At 40.9% G+C, this 22,365-nt stretch overlaps 1 protein-coding gene across 1 annotated transcript in view; it reads left to right on the top strand.

Moving 5' to 3' along the window:
* PLCXD3 (phosphatidylinositol specific phospholipase C X domain containing 3) overlaps positions 1-14,298 on the top strand; it is a 74,451-nt gene extending 60,153 nt beyond the window's left edge. The window contains exon 3 of the mRNA XM_041472425.1: positions 14,047-14,298. Coding sequence (XP_041328359.1) covers positions 14,047-14,203 — 157 coding nt within the window. The 3' untranslated portion in view covers positions 14,204-14,298. The remainder of the gene's footprint in view (positions 1-14,046) is intronic.
* The last annotated feature ends 8,067 nt before the right edge of the window (positions 14,299-22,365 follow it).

Genomic DNA, 22,365 nt, shown 5'->3' with positions numbered 1-22,365 from the left:
CGGTAAATTTTTACAAGATATATAATGTATTTTTTAGTCTACCTTTCCCTGTGGTTGGTAACCATGGTTCATTGCTGTGGAGTTCTTGTTAAATAAAATATGAGATCAATTCAGAAGTTATCAGTATTACTGGAAACATGAGACTTCTCACAATGTCTGCCTATTTTTAGTGCTGATCAGAACCAGTAAGAGTGCTCCAAGTCACGAAATAGTTTTTTGTTTTTAAAGCTAATTTGAGATCACATCAGTGGTACATTGTTTAATATTTTATTTCCTTTGTTAAGAGTTTGGTCTATAGTTGTTAGTTTTTTAGATGTGACATCAAGTGCATGTTTCTGTGATTTTTTTCAACCCAGAGATTACAAAGCCATTTTTTCTTTTTCCCATCAATGCTATTTTTTATTGACAACTGTCGGTATTTTAAAGTCTACTCTTTTGTTTTTTTTTTCCCCAAGAATGTTCCTTTCAGTGTTTTTCCCCAGGGAAAAGTCTATTTTAGCAAAATACTTTGCATCAAAACATTTCAATTTTCACTCCTATTAATTCTGTCTTGTCTTTAGATTTATGTTACACTCTTAATTCCAATATTTAGTGCTGTTTCTATATTCACAGCTTTTAATTTTTTATTCAGAAATAGGTCTTGGACTTTATTTTGTGGAAAGGCCAAAATTTTTGGTTTGCTTTCTAATATGAAACAAAATCACATTTTGAAGTGCTGGAGTTTCACGGAAGAGCAGTTCTTGGTTTCAGAGTCTTGGTTTCACAACTATTTAGTACCACAGTGGATGTCTAGCACTGAAGCATCCAGCCTTCACCTGCCCCTTGGTATTACAGTTGATCAAGTGACAATCTTTATGTCCCATTCTCAGTATCCATTTTAACTTTGCTCATGACTATTAGAACTTACAGTTTTATCTGCTATCTATAAGGTGAATATCACCAGCTAAGCAAAGCAGCAGTATTATTAATAGTATTAAATAACATGGTGTGTACAGTCATAAACACTGTAGAAGGATGGAGTTCTTCAGGGAGACTCTACTGTTTAATTAATACCATCACACATTTCAGGATCCTTTACTTTTTTTACTTTACTTGAGGAGAAATAAATCAGAATCTGTCCATAATTTTTTCTCTGAGAAAGTTCAACTGCTTTATTTTGGATAGAAGTTAAATGACCCAACTGCCTTCTCCAAGATCTAAGATTATTTGAACTCAAGGCAGACAGCATATTGTCAGAAGTAGTCTAGAGATAGTGATTCAGGATTATGCAATGTGAAGAGTCTGACTTAGCTTTTTGACTGATCTGAATTTTGCAGTCTGTCATGTTATGCCATTGATGGTAGCATCTTGACTTTTCAAGACTGTTGGCTATAAGGTTGAGTTAAAAGAAAATATGGGTATTATTGTTTGCTTACAAAATATGCCAGTAATGAACGTTAGAAAGGGTTGCTCAGAGGTCAGCAGAACTATCTTAACAGAATGAAAAAAGCAGATATTATTTCCTTCAGTGCCTCCCCAAAGCCTTCTCTTCTCTAGGCAAAAGAGTCCCAGCTCTCATACTGATCGAGGTGCTTTACTTCTCTGATCCTCTTTACTTCTCTGCATCCACTCCAACAGGTACATGTCTTTCGTGTGCTGAGGACCTGGGAGCTGGACACAGTGCTCCAGGTGAAGCCTCATGAGGGCAGAGGGGCATAATTACCTCCCTTGACCTGTTTGTCACACCTGGGATGGCCCAGTGCAGCTGGTAAATAACATAATGCAGCTGGTAAAGTGTTAGGTAGTGTATTGTCAACTGAAATGAAGTTTGGAAATCAGAAATTAAGTTGGACTTGTTAGAAGTACCAGACTGTAGAAATGGTAGCTTTCCTCAAAGACGTTGGTTGTCTTTAATTTGGTTGGTAAGGACCTTGAATTCTGCTGTCAAAAAGGGAGTTTGCTGCTGCTAACAAAAAGGAAGTCTGTCATTGTAACTGAGGAAAGCTGAGGGGTAACATATAGCAAGACCTGGATGCCTGCAGAAGAAATGAGATGAAATTAAGTGGTATAAAATGTAAGGTCATGATGATGGGAGCATGCTCTCATAAGGCAGGATCTCATCAGCTGGGATTGCCAGGCAAGGTAGCTGCTGTAGTGTCTCCCACGGTTGGCTAAGTCTTATCCCTTGGTGGAAACTGTAGAAGAAAGGGTGGTATCCTTGTGTTGTGCACCTAAACATTTACAGCCTGCACAGAAAGACTACCATCTGAGGTATAATAGGATATCTCTTTGGATGTTCAATGCAATTTTGGTCATCCATGTTCTGAGTAGATAATACTGGCAGAGCTGCAGAGAGGGACTACTAACTAGGATAAACAGGGAGTGGATTGCTGAAGACATTGAGAAAACTTGTTTTGTTTATCCTGGCACAGTGAATCCTGAGAGATTCTGTGATTACCTACTCACTGTGAATACCATGGGAATAAATACCAGTGAGGGAAAACAGTTTAGGCTAAGGGCCAGCATTCTTAGAAGAGCAACACTGACTAAATAAATTTAATCTGGAAGTGAGAGAAGGGCTCCCTACAGTGAAGTTTTCCAGCTGGAAAAGTGGGAGTGAGAAAACTGACTGCTTTTAAGATGAGCTTCCTTTCTCAACTTTTGAAAGAGAAACAGAGATCACTAGTAGCAAGTTCCTCCCAGACACCATTCTACAAGAGAATGTCGTGGCTGCTAACATGTCTTACCAAAGCACCCTACCATGGCACTTGCTTTGTCACTGGAGATGGGAGGACAGGACCTCACTGTGCTCTGCTCCCCACTGGTCTGCTTGTGGGAGCCCTGGGAGAACTCTGGTCCTGAGACATGGGATGGGAGCTCCCACGTGGGGGTGGGGAAACAGGTACTCTTGCAGTATTCATTCATGACCCCACTGATTATTGAGAAGTCAGAGAAGTCTCTATGAGGGGCACAGTTCCCACCTCGGCAGAAAGACAACCTGGTGAGCCTGTCTTCACCAGCTGTATCCCGGACAAACATTTCTCACTGTAAAAGAGCAGTGACTATTTTGTAATATCTCCTGGGTACTATATTTTGGATAATTATAATTGGCATAGTAAAGAGTTTATCATATGAATGGTTTGGGCTTGTTAATTCTAGGTTGTGAGGAAAGTTAAGTAGAAGGAATGAGGAATAGCTCTGGGAAGGCTGCTCTTGGTAAATGATTCACAGCAATGCCCAGGATGCTATTTAGGAGGATAGTGCCTCTGGGATCCAGCTGATTAACAAAGATGGTTTAGCTGTAGGAGTCCAGAGCTAGAAGCCAGAAGATGTATAAATTATAATAAGCAGCTTGATCCTTCTCTGTGGTGAGGTGAAGCAGTTTTTGTGGAGGAGTTAATAGGTGTGTGCCTGTGGTCCAGGCACCAGGCCGGGGTTTTGGGGCACCACAGCACTAGAGGTGGTCATGACAGCAGTGAAATAAGCATCCTTATTATATGTGCTGTGAATCCATTTGGTACATGCCTGGCAATGGAAATGATAAAGCCAACCTTGCAGATGAAGGCTTGGTGAAGAAAAAAAAGAGACGTCAGGAAGCAGAAGTGATGCCTCAGGTGTAGGGAGGTACAGCAGAGAGGAGTTTGTGGGCTAAATGAAATGTACTGGGAAAGCAGAATTGTAAATGTTGTTGATTCTATTTGTGAAATGGGGACAAACTTGAACACTAGTTGTATAGGAAAAAAATATGTAAGAAGACATTTACATGTGATATTTTCAACCTTAGTGTTTTAAAAATATTGAAGTGTTTTGACAGTTTTAAGAGAACCAAAGAGTGAGAAAAGAATGTTTAATTGGCTAAGCTGAACATGAGCTACACATTTAATATATTTTTAATTAACTGAAAAACTGTGTGTTCCTATGTCATTTTGTTTCCACCATCTAATTTGCTGACTTGTTTTAATCACAACATCATTCAAATCAGAGCTGTAATTATGCCCAATTTCTGTTACTTGGATGTGCTGCCTGAAACCCTTACTATATTCTTTGCTTCTTGCTGTCCAAATAGCAGTAGGGATGAAAAACTACTATTTCCCTTCTTTGGAGGTAATTCTTTCTCTTATAATTTTCCCTTTCAACTTTATTAGGTGGATTGCTGCATCATAATCTCTTTGCTGAATGTTTCATGAACAAAGCACATTTTCACCTTTATTCTAAACTGTAAGGAAGTATTAAACTCCTGGGAACACCATAAGATGCATCTCTTTCTTTTATTTGAATATGGTTATTTTCCTTGCATTTTTCACCTTTGCCTTACATATGAATTATTCTGCATATGTCCTTCTGAATAAGGTACTATAGCAAACAGTCACCTGCAGATTTTTACTTTTTGGTTGTCTCTGTGTTCAATAGCAAAGAATTAAAATATTGCTGAGATTCACTTTCATTTAAGGAATCTACAGGAAAAAACATCTTTTCAGGCTACACTATTAGTCTGAAAAAAAATCTTTGTTTTATCTATTTACTTAAGTAATTTAGATTTGTTGTAGCAACGATGTCAGTGGAAACTGCAATGATGTGTGAAATTCTGTTACAAGTCATACAGCAGAGAAATTGTGCTCGCAGTCAGAAGTTTCTTAAATAAACCTTGCCCTCCACCTAACTGCTTTGCTTTCTCTGCTAATATTACATACCTTTTTACTAACTTTTCCTGTTACTCAAAAGTGGGATTTTCATAATCACTCTGCTAATTCATCTGTGTTTCAAGGTTCTGGGCAGGGCTGAATTCTTGTAAAAATCATCTCTTCTGCTTTGATGTGGTAGATTCTCTTTCATTCTTCTCCATATTAAATTTCAGAGTATTTCCTCCATGCACTACCTTCTACTTTTTTCCCCCTCTAAATCTCTGACTTCTTTCTTTAATCATTCAAATTTTACATTTTCAAAAATTTGAGTTTTGTAACAAGGAGATGAGCCAGCAGCAGCAAGTGAAACTCTAAAACAGGGGGTAGCTGAACAGTTCTATACCTCGAGTAGCCAAATAAGTTCCTCAGCAGGACATCTCTTTGAAAGATCCCAGATAACCCATGGTGGCAGCTCCTGCAGAAAACAAAGCCCTTGGCTGAGTCTGGTGGAGGAAACATTGGCTGTGAATGGTCTGGTACTGGCTACAACATACATCTGTGTCAAAGGAATTCCAGCTCTGCTGTCAGATTCTAACACCTGATTTGGATGCTTTAATACAGGGATTCAAGTATAATGGGTGTATGAATAAATCATAACTCTTTTTTTAAAGAACAAGAAGATGGGGGAGGAAAAAACCCCACACCTGTAGCTGTTCCTTTGATTGGTGACAGATATTTTCTTCTGTAAAGCAGAGGTTTTATGTTTCACAGACAGTGGAATAAGTTCCAATTCCAGTTTCCATATTCCAGGCATATTGTCATTTATGTGATTTTTTTAATGTTTCTTGAACACTCAGATTTCTATGTGGAACTGGGAGCAGGACCAGCTGTCTCATACAGATAAAATATGCCTCATCCAGGTACCTGTGTTAATGAATGTTCAAACTTTGTGTTTGTGCTACAGGAGGTTAAAAGGGCTAATGACTGGACATTGCTCTGACCTCCCTGATCACCACTCTGTGATCTCCAAGAGACAACTGATTAACATAGAATCACAGAATGGTTTGTGTTGTAAGAGATTTTTTAAAGGCCATCCTATGCCAGCCCCTGCCATGGGCAGGGACACCTTCCACTAGATTTGGTTGCTTAAAGCCCTGTCCAAGCTGGACTTGAACACTTCCAGGTATGGGGCACCTGTGACTTCTCTGCCTCACCACCCTCATGGCAAAAAATTGCTTCCTAACATCTAATCTAAACCTGCTCTTTTTCAGTTTGAAGCCATTCCTCTTGTTTCAACACTCCATGCCCTTGTGAAGAATCCCTCTTCAGCTTTCCTGTAGGCCTCATTTAGGTACTGGAATGTGCTCTATGGTCTCCCTAAAGCCTTCTCTTCATGCTGAACAATCCCAATTCTCTCAGACTGTGTTAACAGGAGAGGTACTCCAGCCTTCTGCTTCAGCCTGTCATGGCCTCCTCTGGACTTACTCCAAGGTCCATTTCCTTCTTATTTTGGGGGCTCCAGACCTGGATGCAGCAGCCCAGGTGGGGTTTCACCCCAGTGGGGCTGAGGGGCAGAGTCCCCTACTCCAGCCGCCTGGCCACACTGCTCTGGGTGCAGCCCAGGTTGGCTTTCTGTGCTGCAAGTGCACATTGCTGAGTCATGTTGAGCTTCTCATCCACCAACACCCCAAAGTGCATCCCTGCAGGACTTCTCTCAATCCCACCAACCCCCCGCCTGGGGGTTGCCCTGACCCATGTGCAGAACCTTGCATTTGACCTTGAACTTTATGAGGTTTGCACAGACCTGCCTCTCAAACCTGTCAAGGTCCCCTTTCCCTCCCATGTGTTGATTGCCCCACACAGCTCAGTGTCATCAGCAAACTTGCTGAGGGAATCCTCAATCCCACTGTCCATGTGACCAGCAAAGATATTAAACAGCAACAGTCCTAATACCAACCCTTGGGGAGCACCACTTGACACAGCTTTCCACCTGGACATTAAGCCACTGACCACAGCTCTTTAAGTGTGACTATCCAGCCAATTCCTTATCCACCAAATGATCCATCCACCAAATCTATGCCTCTTCAATTTAGAGACAAGGATATGATGACCATGTCAAATGCTTTGCACAGCTCCAGGTTAGAGAAGCAGTTGATGAAATTGTCTAATTTGATCTGCTGAATCACTTAGAAAAACCAGCCTTTGAACAAAGACATCCTCATAGCAAGTAGTACTTTTCATTTAAATCCTTTGGCTATTGTGTATTTTCCATACAAGGGTAACTACATGTTGTACAAACCTTTTTCAGTCATAATGTAAAAGCTAAACACCATGGTTTGTATGGCAGCAGCTCAAACTTTTAGCTCTGTCTTTGCCACTTCAGTTCCCTACTGCATTAACCAAGAGAATCGCCAAAATACTAGAGTTCTTTCCTTAAAGAGAGCTCTTATACTACAGTGCCCACTGAGTCCCTTTCCTCCTGCCTGCATTCGTAATGCTATTAGTTAATGCTCTAGATGCAATGGTTAGAAACAGGGGAAAAGGGGAAAATGGGATGTTGAACATTGATTACCTCCAGAAACCATCATTTGCTGTTATTAAATATCCCATTACATTTTTGTACAAGATGTTGGTTTAACAAATTCAGCTGAAATACTTTTTGAAGGGAGGGCAGGAATATTCCTTTTGAGCTCATTTCTGCCTCCCTTTGTAAATGAAAACCAGAAAGCCAACACTGGTTCGATCTGAGAGGGAAGACATCTGGCCCTTGGCGATTCTAAGGAGTATGCTAAAATACTGCTGTTAAAATAATTACATTAAAAGATGCATCTGACCTCAGCGTGCTTGTCTGTGTCATTTGAATAGATGCATTTCCAAACTGTATAAAGCAATTGAGGATGACTAAATTACAGACAAGTTTTTCAGAAGAATAAATTCAAGATAGATATTAATGTAGATTGATATTGTTGTTAGGTATTAATTGTAAGTTGTTCTTGCAACATGGCAGCTCATGTACAGTAATCACTCAAGATCCGGGAAAAGTAATTCCCACTCAATGTTGCCCAAATTTTCTGGTTTGAGTCAATCCAACCTTGGTGATGCCAGTTTTATGACAATGCTACTGCTGCCTAAATAGGATCCAAGAGTTGTGGAAGTGCATCTGAGGAGTTCTGTTCCAACCTTTTTATGCTGAGCTCGTGTAAATCTCTGTGCTTCAGTTCATTTTCTCCTTGTTTGTCACATTTCAACAGTTAGTGAGGACCTGTTACAAACCAAAACTTGTCAATGAATCTGGGACAGAGGGAGAGTAAAACCACTTGTTCTGTTTCTGTTAATTCAGCCTTTTCCATGTGCTGTGTTAATTTTGTCTCTACAGGTCTATTAGCACAGCTGAGAGAATTGTAAATTTTGATCAGGGAGTGGAAACAAATGGCTAGCATATAAAAGAGGAGGACCTTTTAAAGTAGTTTTGCCACAAAGAAAATTATGGTAGAGTGGTGTAGTGTGGAATGGTACCTCAGGCTCATCCTTTGCAGGGAAACTTATTTACAGATGCAGAGTGAATCTTCAGCAGGAGCAGAGTGAGGGCATGGTGAACACTCTTGAGCAGTGTGCCACAATGCCATTATTTCTGGGTACTCCAGGTGAAGCAAATAAGGATGTATGAGGATATCTGTATAGGAGTGCTCTGAATACACAGAAAAGTTGTGACATTTCCCTCACTGAGGGCTTGTAAATAGATTAAACTGAACCAGGAGTGGTTTGTATCACTGATCTTAGTGCAGTTGATCCTGTTCAAGGTGGGCTGGATGAACTTGGATGACTTTTCAAAGTTCTTTCCAGTCGTGATTTTCGTGCTTCAGTGACACATAGGAAATCCACTGCTCCCACTGGGGTGATGAATTCTCAGCATTCTTGAAAAGCCAAGGTGAGCATATGCTGAGTTATGGCTCTAAAATTCAGTGTTGTTGCAGACAGTGGTGAAATTTAATGGAGAGCTGGGAAACTAAGGAATATAGGGACTCTGAGTCAGAGTCGTGTAAGCACAGCCTCTTGCAAAGGGGAACTGGTTTTGTTCAGCCACAACACCTATTTGCAAAAGACTGCAGAGAGCAGCATGTGTGCTTCACTGGAGAGGGAAGAAATGCCACATGTCACTTTGCCCTGAGCATGGAGACCTGCTGCAGTTCTCACTGGTTTTACTGGGAACGGGCACTTAATGCTCGGCAGCATCAACCCTGAGAATGGGACCAATTTCTCACTGTGGATTAGGTTGTACTGACTCCCTGCACTCCAGAAGAAAACGTGTTCTCTCCTTTTAGTGATCAAACTCTCATTAAACAGTGAATAGCCATTCTGTTTTGTGTTGTGAAAGTTGCTTTTCCTTCTCCTCTCCTGTGAAATCTCTGCAGAGAGGAACGGCTGTTCCACCACAGGAGGTCCTGTCTTACAGCACTGCTGTCATTAGTCTTCTGTCACACTGTTGGGCTTTCATGACTCAGGCATTAAAAAAACCAAATAACCAACCCTCTTTCTGAGCTAAAATAGCCTAACAACAGTTTTAAAAAGCAAATCTTAATACAAATAATTAGGTCATATTTTCTTTCTGAAAGCTTTTAATAGGACTCATGATTTTACTGCTTGAACTGAAGCAACTTGAATGCTTAATTATTATTTTTGAACAAAATTCAATACCATTAAAGTCACTTGAAAGCTTTGATAGATTAAAAAAAGAAGAAAGAGGTCTTGAATGTTCATTTACTTTAAAAATGACTATGACTGTTTTGCAGTTGAGGTCAGTATTTCTCAGCAGATCTCTAATACATCAGAAAATGGTTCCTGAAAGAGGAGAAAAACTTAAAAATAAATATGTGCACATTTCTGCTTATATAAGCAAGCAAGCAGAACAGGGAAAATAGAGGTAATAAAATAAGTGTCAAAGCTGAGCCTAGATTTTACTGTGTTGTAAGTGAAAATTGCTGTAGCAGTGCTGTATGAGAAAGTGCATGGCCCCTCAAAAAAAAAAAAAAAAGGCTGAGAATGGTGATGTAAGGCATGCTTGCAGCCATGGTGTAAACCATCCTGATACCCAGGTTATGCCCAAGTTATGAGTACCTCTGACTAAGCTAGTGAGGTGCCACCTGAGATGAAAACGGAGATCTCAGGAGAAATACAGGCACATCAGGTATCTCTGTGTGACTTTGCATTGTCCAGCACAGGTAGGTCCCTACCACCCAGATCTCCTCCACTGTCCCCCTTCTCATGCAGTCTTTGGCAGGTGGAAATGCTGCTCAAGAAGGCTGCTGGGTGTCACGGGTGGAGGATCTGTTTGCGTGTGGGGAGGTGCAGTGGTGGTGGCTGGGGCTGGTCCACAGCCCTTCCCATGAGGTCCTTCCACATCAGTCAGTCACATGGCTTTACTCCCACCATCCTGGCAGTGAGGGGCAGCTGTCTGGCACCTCCTTGTTTCCAGTTTGTGAAAAGAAATGAGATCGTCTACACATTCCTTCAGGCCAGAAAATTTATCAACAAGATTACTGATCTTAATCCACAGTCAAATTGAGGTAGCGTGTCATTCACCTCCTTCCCTGCCAGCACTCAAGCTCCCCAGTCTTGTGTCTTTGCCCTCCCAGACTACTGTTTCCATTAACCCCTCTGCTTCCACCAGGGATGTGGAAAAACTAATTGACTTCAGATGCTGGTTTTTGGGGCAGTGCTGCACTGGCCTGGCAGGATCAGATCTGGCTAACTCCAGCCAGGTCAGAGGAACTGCAGCAGAATGAAAACAGCGCCCCAGGAAGTGAGGTAAGAGGAGAGGACTCCTCTCTTTCTCCTGGCACAGCTCTTGTGGAGGAGCACACCTACTCTGCTCCCTGGCTCTGTGCAAAGACAAGCAGCACCTTCTGTGCATGTGGCTCTGGGTAACGTGGTGGCTTTGGAACCCATAGGGGTTAGAAATGATTCCTTGTGAGAGCTGGGATTTGGCCATATGGACTGGACTGTACCAGCTGTGGGAGGCACCCTAAAGATATCCTCCATAGGAGAGCCAGGACCTGCCTAACACAGAGGCAGTGATGCTCCTAGGGTTTGCAGACTGAGAGGCTTCTGCCTATACGCTCATGCGTGAAATAATTTCTTACCTATCCAGCAAGATGGATTGGGTTTGAGTAGCATGGTTTTGGTAGAGGCGGGTGCTACAGGGGTGGCTTCTGTGAGAAGCTCCTAGAAGCTTCCCCCATGTCTGACAGAGAACCACATAAGAATATCTATGAAGACTATGGTACGTACTGGTCTTTTGTGAGCTCAGTCATGTAGGTAGTTTGTTCACCAGAGTAAAACCCTTGGTGAGAACAATCACTAGTTTGAGGCACAATTTGGAAATTACAAGGCAGGGTGAACAAGATTTGTAGTGCTACCACAAAGGCACCCCGAGGAATATTAAAGCAGGCTTATTCTAATAATTATTGTGAGCATTTGAGATAAACACTGAAACTGAGCAACATGTGGTTTTTAAAGTCCTTGGTTTAATCCACTCTCAAGATGGCACATGGGGAAGAGATCATCTGTATGGTTTTTGTATTAACTTTTGTCATAAAGAGAGCTATTGAGCCTACATCAAATCTTTAAGGTCAGTGGAATGTTTTCTTCAACTATTTTTTTTTTACAGGATTCTGTTATTTGGCTTTGCTATGCAAATAAGCTTTTTGTTTGATAATGTGATTCATTTCTGACTTATCTTTAAATGTTTTCTAGTCTTATGAACAAAAGATTTCTGTGACTTTATCTAGCAATTTACATATGAGCAGAGGGTCATGCAACTGTGTCCTGTGTGAAATATCAGTAAAATAAAAATAACCCATTCAAATAACCAAGCCAACTGTGGATGAAATGGCAAGGCAGGCTGACTTTAGGATAAAGCACTAATCAAAAGGAGACATGACTTTTTGGTGGAGTCTGACTTACTAAAAACACATTAGGAAAATGAAAATACTATTTTGGTCAATATGGAGAAGTGTATGGACAGCAAACTGTATGGTGTGAAGAAAGAATGGCATCAGAACCAGCTTCAGAACAAGTAAAAGACACCAAAAGGAGTTAATTATGCCTCAAGGGGGAGTAAAATATTAAGGTTATGAGGAGAGGGAGGGAGGGAGGGAGGGAGGGAGGGAAGGGTGGATAGAGATATCAGCTTAAAGAGAATTAATTTCAGGTCTTTGGCTCAGCAAACGTGCAGTTACCTGCCTATTTAAAGATCAGTGGCTAGTTTCAAAATATGGTGTCAGAGCAAGGTACTGCCTGGGTGGAAGAGCCTTAAGAAACCTGTGGACATATTTCTGACTGTCCATGCTGAGTACCTGAAGCCCTGAAATACTTATTTTCATGTTTCTTGCCAGCATTCCCACGTTTTAAAGCTGCTTCCCTTCTCACCAGTCCATTCAAGACTGATGGAACTGAAAGTACCCAGCAATTGCTGGATGGGCTGGTCTGTGGGCTCAGTCTGCTCATCTGCAGATGTGTGCCTGCCTACAATGAATCAGTTGACCTTTAAACTCCTAGCTCTTTGGGCTTAAATAGGATGGTAATAAATACAAAAGCAACATACTGCCATCTCGTAGGTTCGACCTTGTATCTTTGTGCAGAGTTCAGCAGTACCTTTCACATGTGAAGATGCAGTGGAGTTTAAAGCTGTTCTGAGCGGCTTTTTGTCACCTTGGTGGTCTATGCTGTTCTGCTGAGATCTGTCCTGGTTCTGCTTGCAGATCTTTTCAAGCAGTCCAGGCATTGCCAGGTATTTAACACCTGACCTGTGCCCTGTTACAGTTCTACAGAGTGCAGCTTTCCAGGATTACATAAACTTATATCTGAAGGTGCTGGCTGGGTTCATAAACAGCAGAATGGTTTTATGAGCTGGTGTGCATACATACAAGTGCTTCAATCATACTGATTCAATGCCTGAAATAAAATGTATTGCTGATATGTGGATCTTACAGTAGATTCAAGTACATTTTGGTGAAATAAACCCTTGGTATTCTCCTGTGAAATCACAGAGAGGTATTCTTCTCTTGGTATTCTCCCGTGAAATCACAGAGTGGAATAATTTTAGCTCTTGAGGTTTTATTCTGTATTAAATTATTTTTAAAACTGACTGATTCTAGTAGCCACTGACAAGTACAATCTCTGTCTGCTAATAGTTCTGTTTTCTTTAGATCTGCTTTCCTAAAGCTTTTGAGAAAAGATATAGGTTCAACATGTTCACCTTCATTTAAATTACTGTCAGACCAAAATTTTCCATGTACCTTGTGTCTGTGAAAAAGACTGCACAACATGCTGGTTTAGGGGAAATCACAGATTTATAGATCTTAGAGCAAAGGGAGAACACAATGTTCGCTAAACTGACTGCAGCCCTGCCCAGACTTTAGGTTCTTTTATTTAACTCAGCAGCTTGAGGTTGACCAAAAGTATAATTTTGGAATGATAGCCAGGCTTGATTTAAAGACTGCTGCAGAGTTTGTCACAGTCATTGGGATTTTGTACCAATGGTCAATTACCCTTTCTCTGAAAAATGCCCTTTCTCTGAAAAATACCCTTTCTCTGAAAAATGTGTACCTTATTTTTTTGGAACTTTGTTAACTTCTTTCTTCTAAAAGCTGGATTTTGCTGCTTGACAGCCTCAGCAGGACTAAGGAGCCTTTATTTAACTACATATGTTTCTTGTGGTTGTTAGTTTGTATTGCCACAGAAAAATGTCAGAAATATTTCTTTGTACTCAGAAGCACTGTTAGGCAGATATCCTTTAGACCCCAGTATTCCTGTGCTAAGGATCTGACATAATTAAAATCTAGAATCTTAGAAAAGAGTTGATATGACTATGATGCTTTCTATTTCAGTTACCAACCACTGGTTTATGATTAAGTCTAATTAATTAATGGCTTGGGTGTCAGTACTGGTGAAGAAAGGGTTTTTGGTATATGCTGTACTTATACTGTAGGAATCACGGTTGTTTCTGTGTTCCTCAAAATACAATTTTTGGCATTTCCTTGAGTGTATCAAACATGCTTTGCAAATGGCTTGAGTTCTCTGTTACTGGTTTTTCCATAAACAATTCCCTTGGAGTCATATGGCCAGATATATCAAAAAGTATCTGGTCCATGGTCCAATTTTGCCTTGTGCCTAGGCACAATCAATAATTACTCTAAGTCTGCATTATCTTCCTTCCATTCTTTTCCACTGAGAAGTTGAAGTGAAATCAACATATTATTTTCCCAGAGAATGAAAATTAAAAAGAGTTTTTGAAAAGCTTGAGCAGTAACCTGTGTCCTGTCTCACCTGGTTTCTTTCCCTTAGGAACCAAGTAAGATCAATGGGAGACACTGTCAGTAAATCCTGCCTTGATGCATTTGTCTCATTGATTTATGAGTAATTATTGTTCCTCTTTTCTCCTTAGGGCTCTTCCTGCAATGATGGAGTGGGTCCGAACTCAGAAAGCAGGAGAGAGTGGTGTGAATATTATCACTGCAGATTTTGTAGAACTTGGTGACTTTATCAGCACAGTCATAAAGCTCAACTATTCTCTGGATGAAGGTGAAGATGACACTACTTGATAGTACTGTGATATGTGTGTTGTTGCATTATTCAGAATTCAAAAAAAAAAAAAAAGAAAGATTGTATTCTAAAAGGATTATATTGTAAAACACTCATCTTCTTGTAACACACTGAGGTGTTTAGGGCTTTAGTGGGTGGGCATAAGGGAAATGTTTTCATCATTTATGATCATTATTCATATTTGTGTTTAGTGTGAAGAGTAAAACTAAACATGTTTACAGTGTTTGATAAAAGAAGGCCATTTACAGGTTCTCCGTGAGGTACCAAATGTGATTCATGTGTCTTCTGTGGTTATGAACAGTGCCAAGAAATTTGTTGTTTTCAGAGCAAGGGGATGTATATATTGTCCTCTTCCTGCTCACAGCAGGATTCCCAGTGGTGTGAGCATTGCACCAGGAGACTGAGGACAGTATATCTGGCACAAAAATTTTAAGCTGATACATTTCATCTGTTAGGTGGTTTAACTGATCATATTTATCAATGAGCTGCAGGTTTAAATGCCTTTGTGATATAAATCCAAAGTCATGCTTCTAACACATGCATAATCAGTGGACAGTAAACATGACATGCTATGTACCATAATCAGTGGTAAACATCATGTACTGTGTAGCTTGCACAAAGCACAGATGAAATCTTGCTTGCTTTTCATTCTCAAAATGGGGTTTTCCAATGTCTCTGCCTCAGGTCAAGCCAGCAGGTATGTGATACTGGCCTAACTGTAATCACAGAATGGCCTGGGTTGGAAGCTTAAAGATCATTTAGTTCCAACACTCTGGCAATTGGCAGGACACTTTTCACTAGACCAGGTTGCTCCAAGCTCCATCCAAAGCCTGGCTTTACACACTTTCAGGTATGGGGCATCCACAGCTTTTCTTGGCAACATGTTCTAGTGCCTCATAACCCTCACAGCAAAGAATTTTTTCCTAATATCTAATCTAAACCTACTCTCAGTAGCCATTCCCCCTCGTCTGTCACTACATGCCCTTGTAAAAAGTCTCTCTCCACCTTTCTTGTAGACTCCCATCAGGTACTGGATGGCCAAAATTAGGTCACCCCAAAGCCTTCTCTTCTCTAGATGGAACAATCCCAATTCTCTTAGCCTTTCCTCATAGGAGAGGTGATCCATCCCTCTAATCAACTTCACAGCCTCCTCTGTACTTGCTACAAAAGGTCTGTGACCTTTTCATGCTGGGAGCCCAGCTCTGGATGCAGTGCTCCAGGTGGGTCTCAGCAGAGCAGAGCAGAGGGGCAGAATCCCCTCCCTGCCCTGCTGCCCACGGGGCTCTGGATGCAGCCCAGGACACGTTTGGCTCTCTGGGCTGGCAGTGCCATGGCCGGGGCATGTGCAGCCTCTCACCCACAGCACCCCCAAGCCCTCCTGGGCAGGGCTGCTCTGGGGCTGTTCATGCCCAGCCTGGGCTGCGACCAGGGGATGCCTGTGCACTTAGTTTTGTTAAACCATATAAAATTCCTATGGACACACTTCTCGAGCTTGTCCAAGTCCCTCTGGATGGTATCTCATCCTTCAGGTGTGTCAACAGCACCACTCAGCTTGGTGTCATCTGCTAATTTGCTGAGGCTGCACTTGATTCTTTCATTTACACCATTAATGAAGTTATTAAACAACACTGGTCACAATATGAACCTTTAGGGACAGCTGCTGGTCCACATTTTCCCTGGTTCCATCAGGAACACAGGCCAGCTTTGAGCCCCACTTCTTCCCAGGATTAATCTTATGTAAGAGCCTGATCCCATGTCCTGAGTATGAAAATGACTGTGTTTAGCATGGATTGAGCATAAGGTGAGTTGTGCATACTCTAACATGTGCAGTATTTTGTCCCATGGTAGAAACCTGATTTCTGCAAGACTGAAATTGCACTTAAAAATTGGTGCAGTCTAGGTGCAGTCTAAGCCTCTCTTTAAGGCAGCTATGAGCAGAACACTTTTCCACTGATTACAAAAAATCAGTGCCAGTTTCATCAGTGAAAAGTTCCTGTACTAAAGAATGTAGTAGTTCAATTCTAGCTAATAGCAGTACTCTATAGTCCTTAAATTGTCTGTGGGATATAATACTGCATAACACAAGATTGAAAATCTACTGAATAGCACTGTTCCAGCAACAAAATCACTGATCATCCTAGCTTTAAAGAAACATATATAAAAAGTAAATGGGAAACTTAGCAATTTATAAAATGAGAGCATTGCAACTGTATGACACCTAACTGGATAAAATACAGGCAGTTTTATCTCCTGGACACATCAATACACACGTACAAGACTTTGGAAAATAAAACATCTTGTCTGTACAAAACAATAGATGCTATAACGTCTTACAAGGAAATGTTCTTTGAAATACTGTAAGGATTTATGGGATAGAATTAAGGTCAAATTTCTCTTGATATTACTAGAACTTTTGGTTGAGTGAGAAGAGAGAATTGCATCATACAGTCCATTGCTCTTTTCTGTTAGATGATAATGACTACCATCTCCCATCAGAGTTTAGAAATTCAGAAATGGCCATATTGAAGAGATGGGTAACAAGCATTATAGGGGGTTTGTTTGCTTTAGTTTAGAGAGTGAAATAAAAAGAACACTTCCTGCTGTTTTGTACTGAGAGGGTGCCTTGGAAAAAGTGTATGCACATGTGAGTGTAGAATAAAGAATAATTTAAGTGTATGTGTAGTATAATGACACACTTAAATGTATGTGTATAACATATGCATCCTTGTACACTTGCATAATGATCTTTGGGGTTCTGGACAAGACTACTATAAATTTTAAAAAAAGCCCATGCAGCTGCTATGAAGTCATGATGGCTCTTTCAGTAGCATTCTCTTCTGTATGGGTTAGGACTGTACAAGTCATGCCCAATGAAGTCTGTGATCTAAGCTAGTTAGGTTTTTAATGGCATTTAAGCTTCATCCAGACCATGTCAAAAATTTACCTAGAGTCACAAGTTATGGTTTTGTTGAACAAGGGGTATGACTTTAATGCTTTCACCCACAACTAAGCAAGTTATAGAGTGGCTTGATAGACTTTGTTTCTGTTTTCCACAGGCTCTCCAAGTAAAATTTATGTAACAGACATACAAAATGAAACATGAAAATAAATTTTGAACCCACACCTATGTGGGTGTCCTACATAAAAATGTGAAAATGTTTGCTTATTTATTGGCAGTGTAGTGTAAAATACTCTTTTTTCTATTTAGCTGGAGTTGGCTGTTTCTAGACTCCTCCTGTGATTCTTCAGTTGCTCAAATATAGTGAAAAGAATTAATCTATCATTCTTGTACAGTAAAGTGATCTGAATCCTTGGGTGGAGTGAAAATTAGGTTTACATTTTGAGGGTTTTTTGGATTCTGGCTGAAATTCTGTTGCATCTGAGAGCATCAACACCAGGTTTCTGCTGGTCCCCTGCTCAAACACACACCAGACACACCAGGCTTTTCGCTTGCTCAGAGGTATACTCAAGGCAAATGCTTTGCTGTATTTTAAAAAGTGTATGTGTGTGCCTGTATATATGAATAAGTGTAGAGCTATAGAGTTTGTTAGTATTGTTATGAAATGTTTGCTTAGTGTCAGTTTTATTCTAATTCTCATTTGGAAATAAACAGAAAGTAAAAGCAAAGCAAAAAAATCCTCTGACAAGAAACAAAAATAGACAAATTGTATCATTTGTCCATTAATGGGGACAAATACTAGCAAAATCTTAAATTCTGGTCAGAAAAAAAATGTTTTCATTTAGCTGTCAATCTTTCTATTGGAGAAGCACAGCACTTTATGGTAGGAACAGGTAAACAAACTTGCCTTAATTACTAAAAGAAAAAAGTGCATGTGGGGATATACTATCCATGCTCTTCTGAAGATTTCATCTGTGAGGGCCTAAAACTGTAAGTCCTGATAGAGATGCACTCCCTGTTGACGTTGTTTGGGGATCTTGCCAAAAAAGAACAAGCAGAAAGTACTATGCAGCACAACTGGACCATTCAACAGCCCAGTTTTGCCACCCATATGCAGCTAAAATTGTCTTTGATTTCAACCAGAAATGTGCTTGCAGGGTTGGGTCAGATTTGTTTTTCTGATCCCATGAACTTGGAAGGCTTCTTCCCATGCAAGATTCATGAGGAATCTTGCATGGGAAATTAGTTGACTGTAATCAGCCCATCAAGGAAAAATACCTGTCTACACTATTGATCTGTATAAGCATCTACTTACTCAAAATGTCATGTCATTCACCGCCAAAACATTTTTTTCCTTCTTCTGCTTATTTTCCCCCTCACTATGTTCATCGTGTATACACTGAGTTCTGTTGTTTTCTGGCAGTTTCATGTGATTACTTGATCTTTTATTTTTACCCATACTTGAAAAATGGCAACTGTGCTGCACAAACAGAATGTCTCAGCAGTGCAAACCCACCTGGCTCCATTTTTCAGTTTACACATGCTGAGACATCTTCATTCCATACTGATCTAACCTGCAGAAATCCAGTCCAAACAGGAGGTGGTTCCTGGAGTGCAATTCCTGCCTTGTATGGTGAGGGCTGAATCGGAATCAGACCACAGGAGTGTAGTTTTAGAATTAGGGGGTTATTTGCATTCTTTTGCTGTTGGACAAAAACATTACTAGTTTTGTAGGTCCTGCTATTTCAAAACATTATTTTAAGTGTGCGCATGTATGTGTATATAAATATATATGCATGCATGGCTGAGAGGGAATGTATGATCCTGTATGCAGGGCTCAATCTTTCTGTCATACTGACACAAATCTAGACAGTTTCTACTAACTTCAAAGTAGTTACCAAGCCTTTGCCCTGAGATAAGAGTGAGCAGAGAGTCACTGTGTAGTAATTATAGGCTGTGTTGCAAGTGAAATTTAAAATTGTGGAGCTTAATTCCACAAAAGAAAAACAGAAAGAAGAGTGCCCTGAAAACACAGTTCCAGTGCTGTTTATCCTCAATTTAGTATATGAAGCACTAGTTATTAGCAACTGATTAGGCCATTTGGTGATTTCAAGAGTTCAGGTAATACCGTTTCAAAGTTCTAAATTCCTTTTCAGTGAAGTAAAAGCTAATAGTGTATGATGTATTTGCCATATCTCAGTGGTAGCTTCTGTGTTACGTACAGTCAATGTTGTTCTGAATTGTATATGTTTACCCAATGATGAGGTTAAAATATGCTGTATAGTATGTGTAATGTATTGATTACAAGTATTTGGAGTTCAGTGGTCTATTTAGTTTTTACTGTGCTGCTGTTTTATAGATATGTGTGTAAATGGGATTATGGATTGTCTACAGTGTACAAGGAAATAATAATTAATCCTAAAGGAAAAGGGCAGTTATGTGACCTGCCTTAATGCATTAGGATAATATTGTTAAATCTCATAATTATCGGTTCTGTTTCAGATGTTACCAAGGGTTGTCTGTAGAGCTGACTCCCTCACTTTCTGGCATGAAGGAGTTAAACTTGAAGTTACTTGGAGCTCACTTACAGATTTGTAAATACAGAATAGGATGTTTGCCTGATAACTGCCTTGACTGTACAAGGTGGCAAAGACATGGTTTCCAGTGTGTTACAGATCAAATAACTTCTGCGCACACACAGCTCCTGCTGATGTCAGCAGGAATTGTGATCATGTAATTGAGTGGCCTCAAATTCATCTTCTGGAACATAGTCATGATAGGAGGTTGGGGATATCCTGGCTTTAAGGAAGTGCCTGGATGCTATGCAATACTGCTCATGTCCTGTGTTGGAACATAGCTTTAAATTTGCAGGAAGAGCTGTGAACTTTGCTCCAGTGTAGGTTGGACCTATTAAAAAAAAAATCCTTATGTAAAAATTGTGAATGCCATAGGCTGATCAGCATGGCCTGGCCTGCCCATGTACAGCATTCTGCTTTCAGGAATTGTGGCAGCTTTAAATAAAAAAAAAACTATAATAATTCCCTGTCCCTGCAGGACCTACTTAGGAATCTCTACATTGCCTACAGGTACAACTCATGCACTATTCCCACAGCCAGGTCTAGCTCTCCCTTCCTGGTTTATATTTAAGATGCCTGATACCAAGAGTAATTAGGATAGAGGTACTAACTAAACACAGGGAGTGTCCACCTTGTGCCTGGCTGGTTGGAGTAGGGTGCCTGCTCTCCAGCAGCATGTTTGGCATGAGGTCAGCTTCAGTCAGATTCACCTGAACAGTGACTGAGGGAAGGCACAAGTCTGATTCCAGAGCCTCTTCAGTTGTCCAGTTAAAATGCAGCATCTTCCCACTTCTTTCCTTTGCCTTTGCTCAGTGCTGCTTTTCTGGACTTGTGCATACATGTCCCTTTGCCTGCCAGCTATGAATATTAGACATTTGTCAGCCTCAGTACATCACAGCAGTCCACATGACTGTATAAGCTGTTAAGTGTGTGGGGCTAAAAGCTGGAAGTGGGCCTCATCTGATGTCCCGGGGTGGTTTATCTCCACACTCCAAGTTATGCACACACATCCTCTTGAAGAGGCATCACCGTGGCCAATGAGTATCTCCTCAGAGGGAGGTGCACTTAGGGGTTTTTGTTTGTGCAGTAAGACTGCATGTACTAACCTCTTCCTTCAGCCTTTGGTCCTACCAAGGTCAGTTTGATTGGAAGAAATTCCTCAAGTAGCTGCAATTAGTTTTGCTGTGAAGCGGGGATCCTTAAAGCAGAATCCTGGAGTTATTTGTAATTACTATTAATTACTAATTTGTAATTACTGAAAATAAAAATATGTGGTTAAAACCACAATTTTAAAAAGAAAAATTATATGGGCTTGCCAGGACAGTTAAGTTTTTGACTGCCTCAGTCATCAGTAGTTTAGTATCATCTAGGTGATGATTTTTATATGTTATTGCCACACTGCCTCCTGACACTGTTCAGGGTCTCTGTACAGAAGCCTTATTATTCCCAATGAGCATTAATGCATTTGAATGACTTGTCTCCGTTTTGGTGGGAAGGAAGATTGTGTAACACTGAGAACATGGAGCTCCCTGTGTGTTGTGCCCACAAAGGTTCACAGAGCTGCACCTTCTCGTTTTAGGATCTGTTTAATGGTACTTTAATAAATGTTGTGTTAAAAATGCCTACAGTTCTGTATAGCAAATGTGAATTTTTATGACAAGAATGTGTATTTAGAGTAAAAAAAGTAATATAAAATCCAGTTTCTTTGTATCCAGTGAAACATCTAATAAAGCTCTGTACCTGTATTCTTGTTTTATGTCTTCATTGCTTCTTTAAGGCTTTTCATGTGGGAGGCTTTTTAAGCACAGTCTGGGGTTATGGGGTGGAGCCATATATTAGACACAGGCTGTGCTGTTATGTTAGGGGTGTACATGGACTGCCCCGTGAGGGCATTGCACTGGGAGTGTCCTTTTTACTTGGCTATTACAGGGACCCTTCAATACCACAGGATGCTGTGAGAGTCCATGGTGTGTCCCTGCTGTCCATGGTGTGTCCATGCTATCCGTGGTGTGTCCCTGCTGTCCATGGTGCATCCCTGTTGTCCATGGTGTGTCCAAGCTGTCCATGGTGTGTCCATGCTGTGATGTGTCTATGCTGTCCATGGTGTGTCCATGCTGTCCATGCTGTCCATGGTGTGTCCATGCTGTGATGTGTCTATGCTGTCCATGGTGTGTCCATGCTGTGATGTGTCTATGCTGTCCATGGTGTGTCCATGCTGTGATGTGTCTATGCTGTCCATGGTGTGTCCATGCTGTGATGTGTCTATGCTGTCCATGGTGTGTCCATGCTGTGATGTGTCTATGCTGTCCATGGTGTGTCCATGCTGTGATGTGTCTATGCTGTCCATGGTGTGTCCATGCTGTGATGTGTCTATGCTGTCCATGGTGTGTCCATGCTGTGATGTGTCTATGCTGTCCATGGTGTGTCCATGCTGTGATGTGTCTATGCTGTCCATGGTGTGTCCATGCTGTGATGTGTCTATGCTGTCCATGGTGTGTCCATGCTGTGATGTGTCTATGCTGTCCATGGTGTGTCCATGCTGTGATGTGTCTATGCTGTCCATGGTGTGTCCATGCTGTGATGTGTCTATGCTGTCCATGGTGTGTCCATGCTGTGATGTGTCTATGCTGTCCATGGTGTGTCCATGCTGTGATGTGTCTATGCTGTCCATGGTGTGTCCATGCTG

The sequence above is a fragment of the Pyrgilauda ruficollis genome, unplaced genomic scaffold (genome assembly GCF_017590135.1).
Source record: "Pyrgilauda ruficollis isolate IOZ18807 unplaced genomic scaffold, ASM1759013v1 scaffold108, whole genome shotgun sequence".
Lineage (NCBI taxonomy): Eukaryota > Metazoa > Chordata > Aves > Passeriformes > Passeridae > Pyrgilauda > Pyrgilauda ruficollis.
This window is presented reverse-complemented; position numbering and strand designations above follow the sequence as displayed.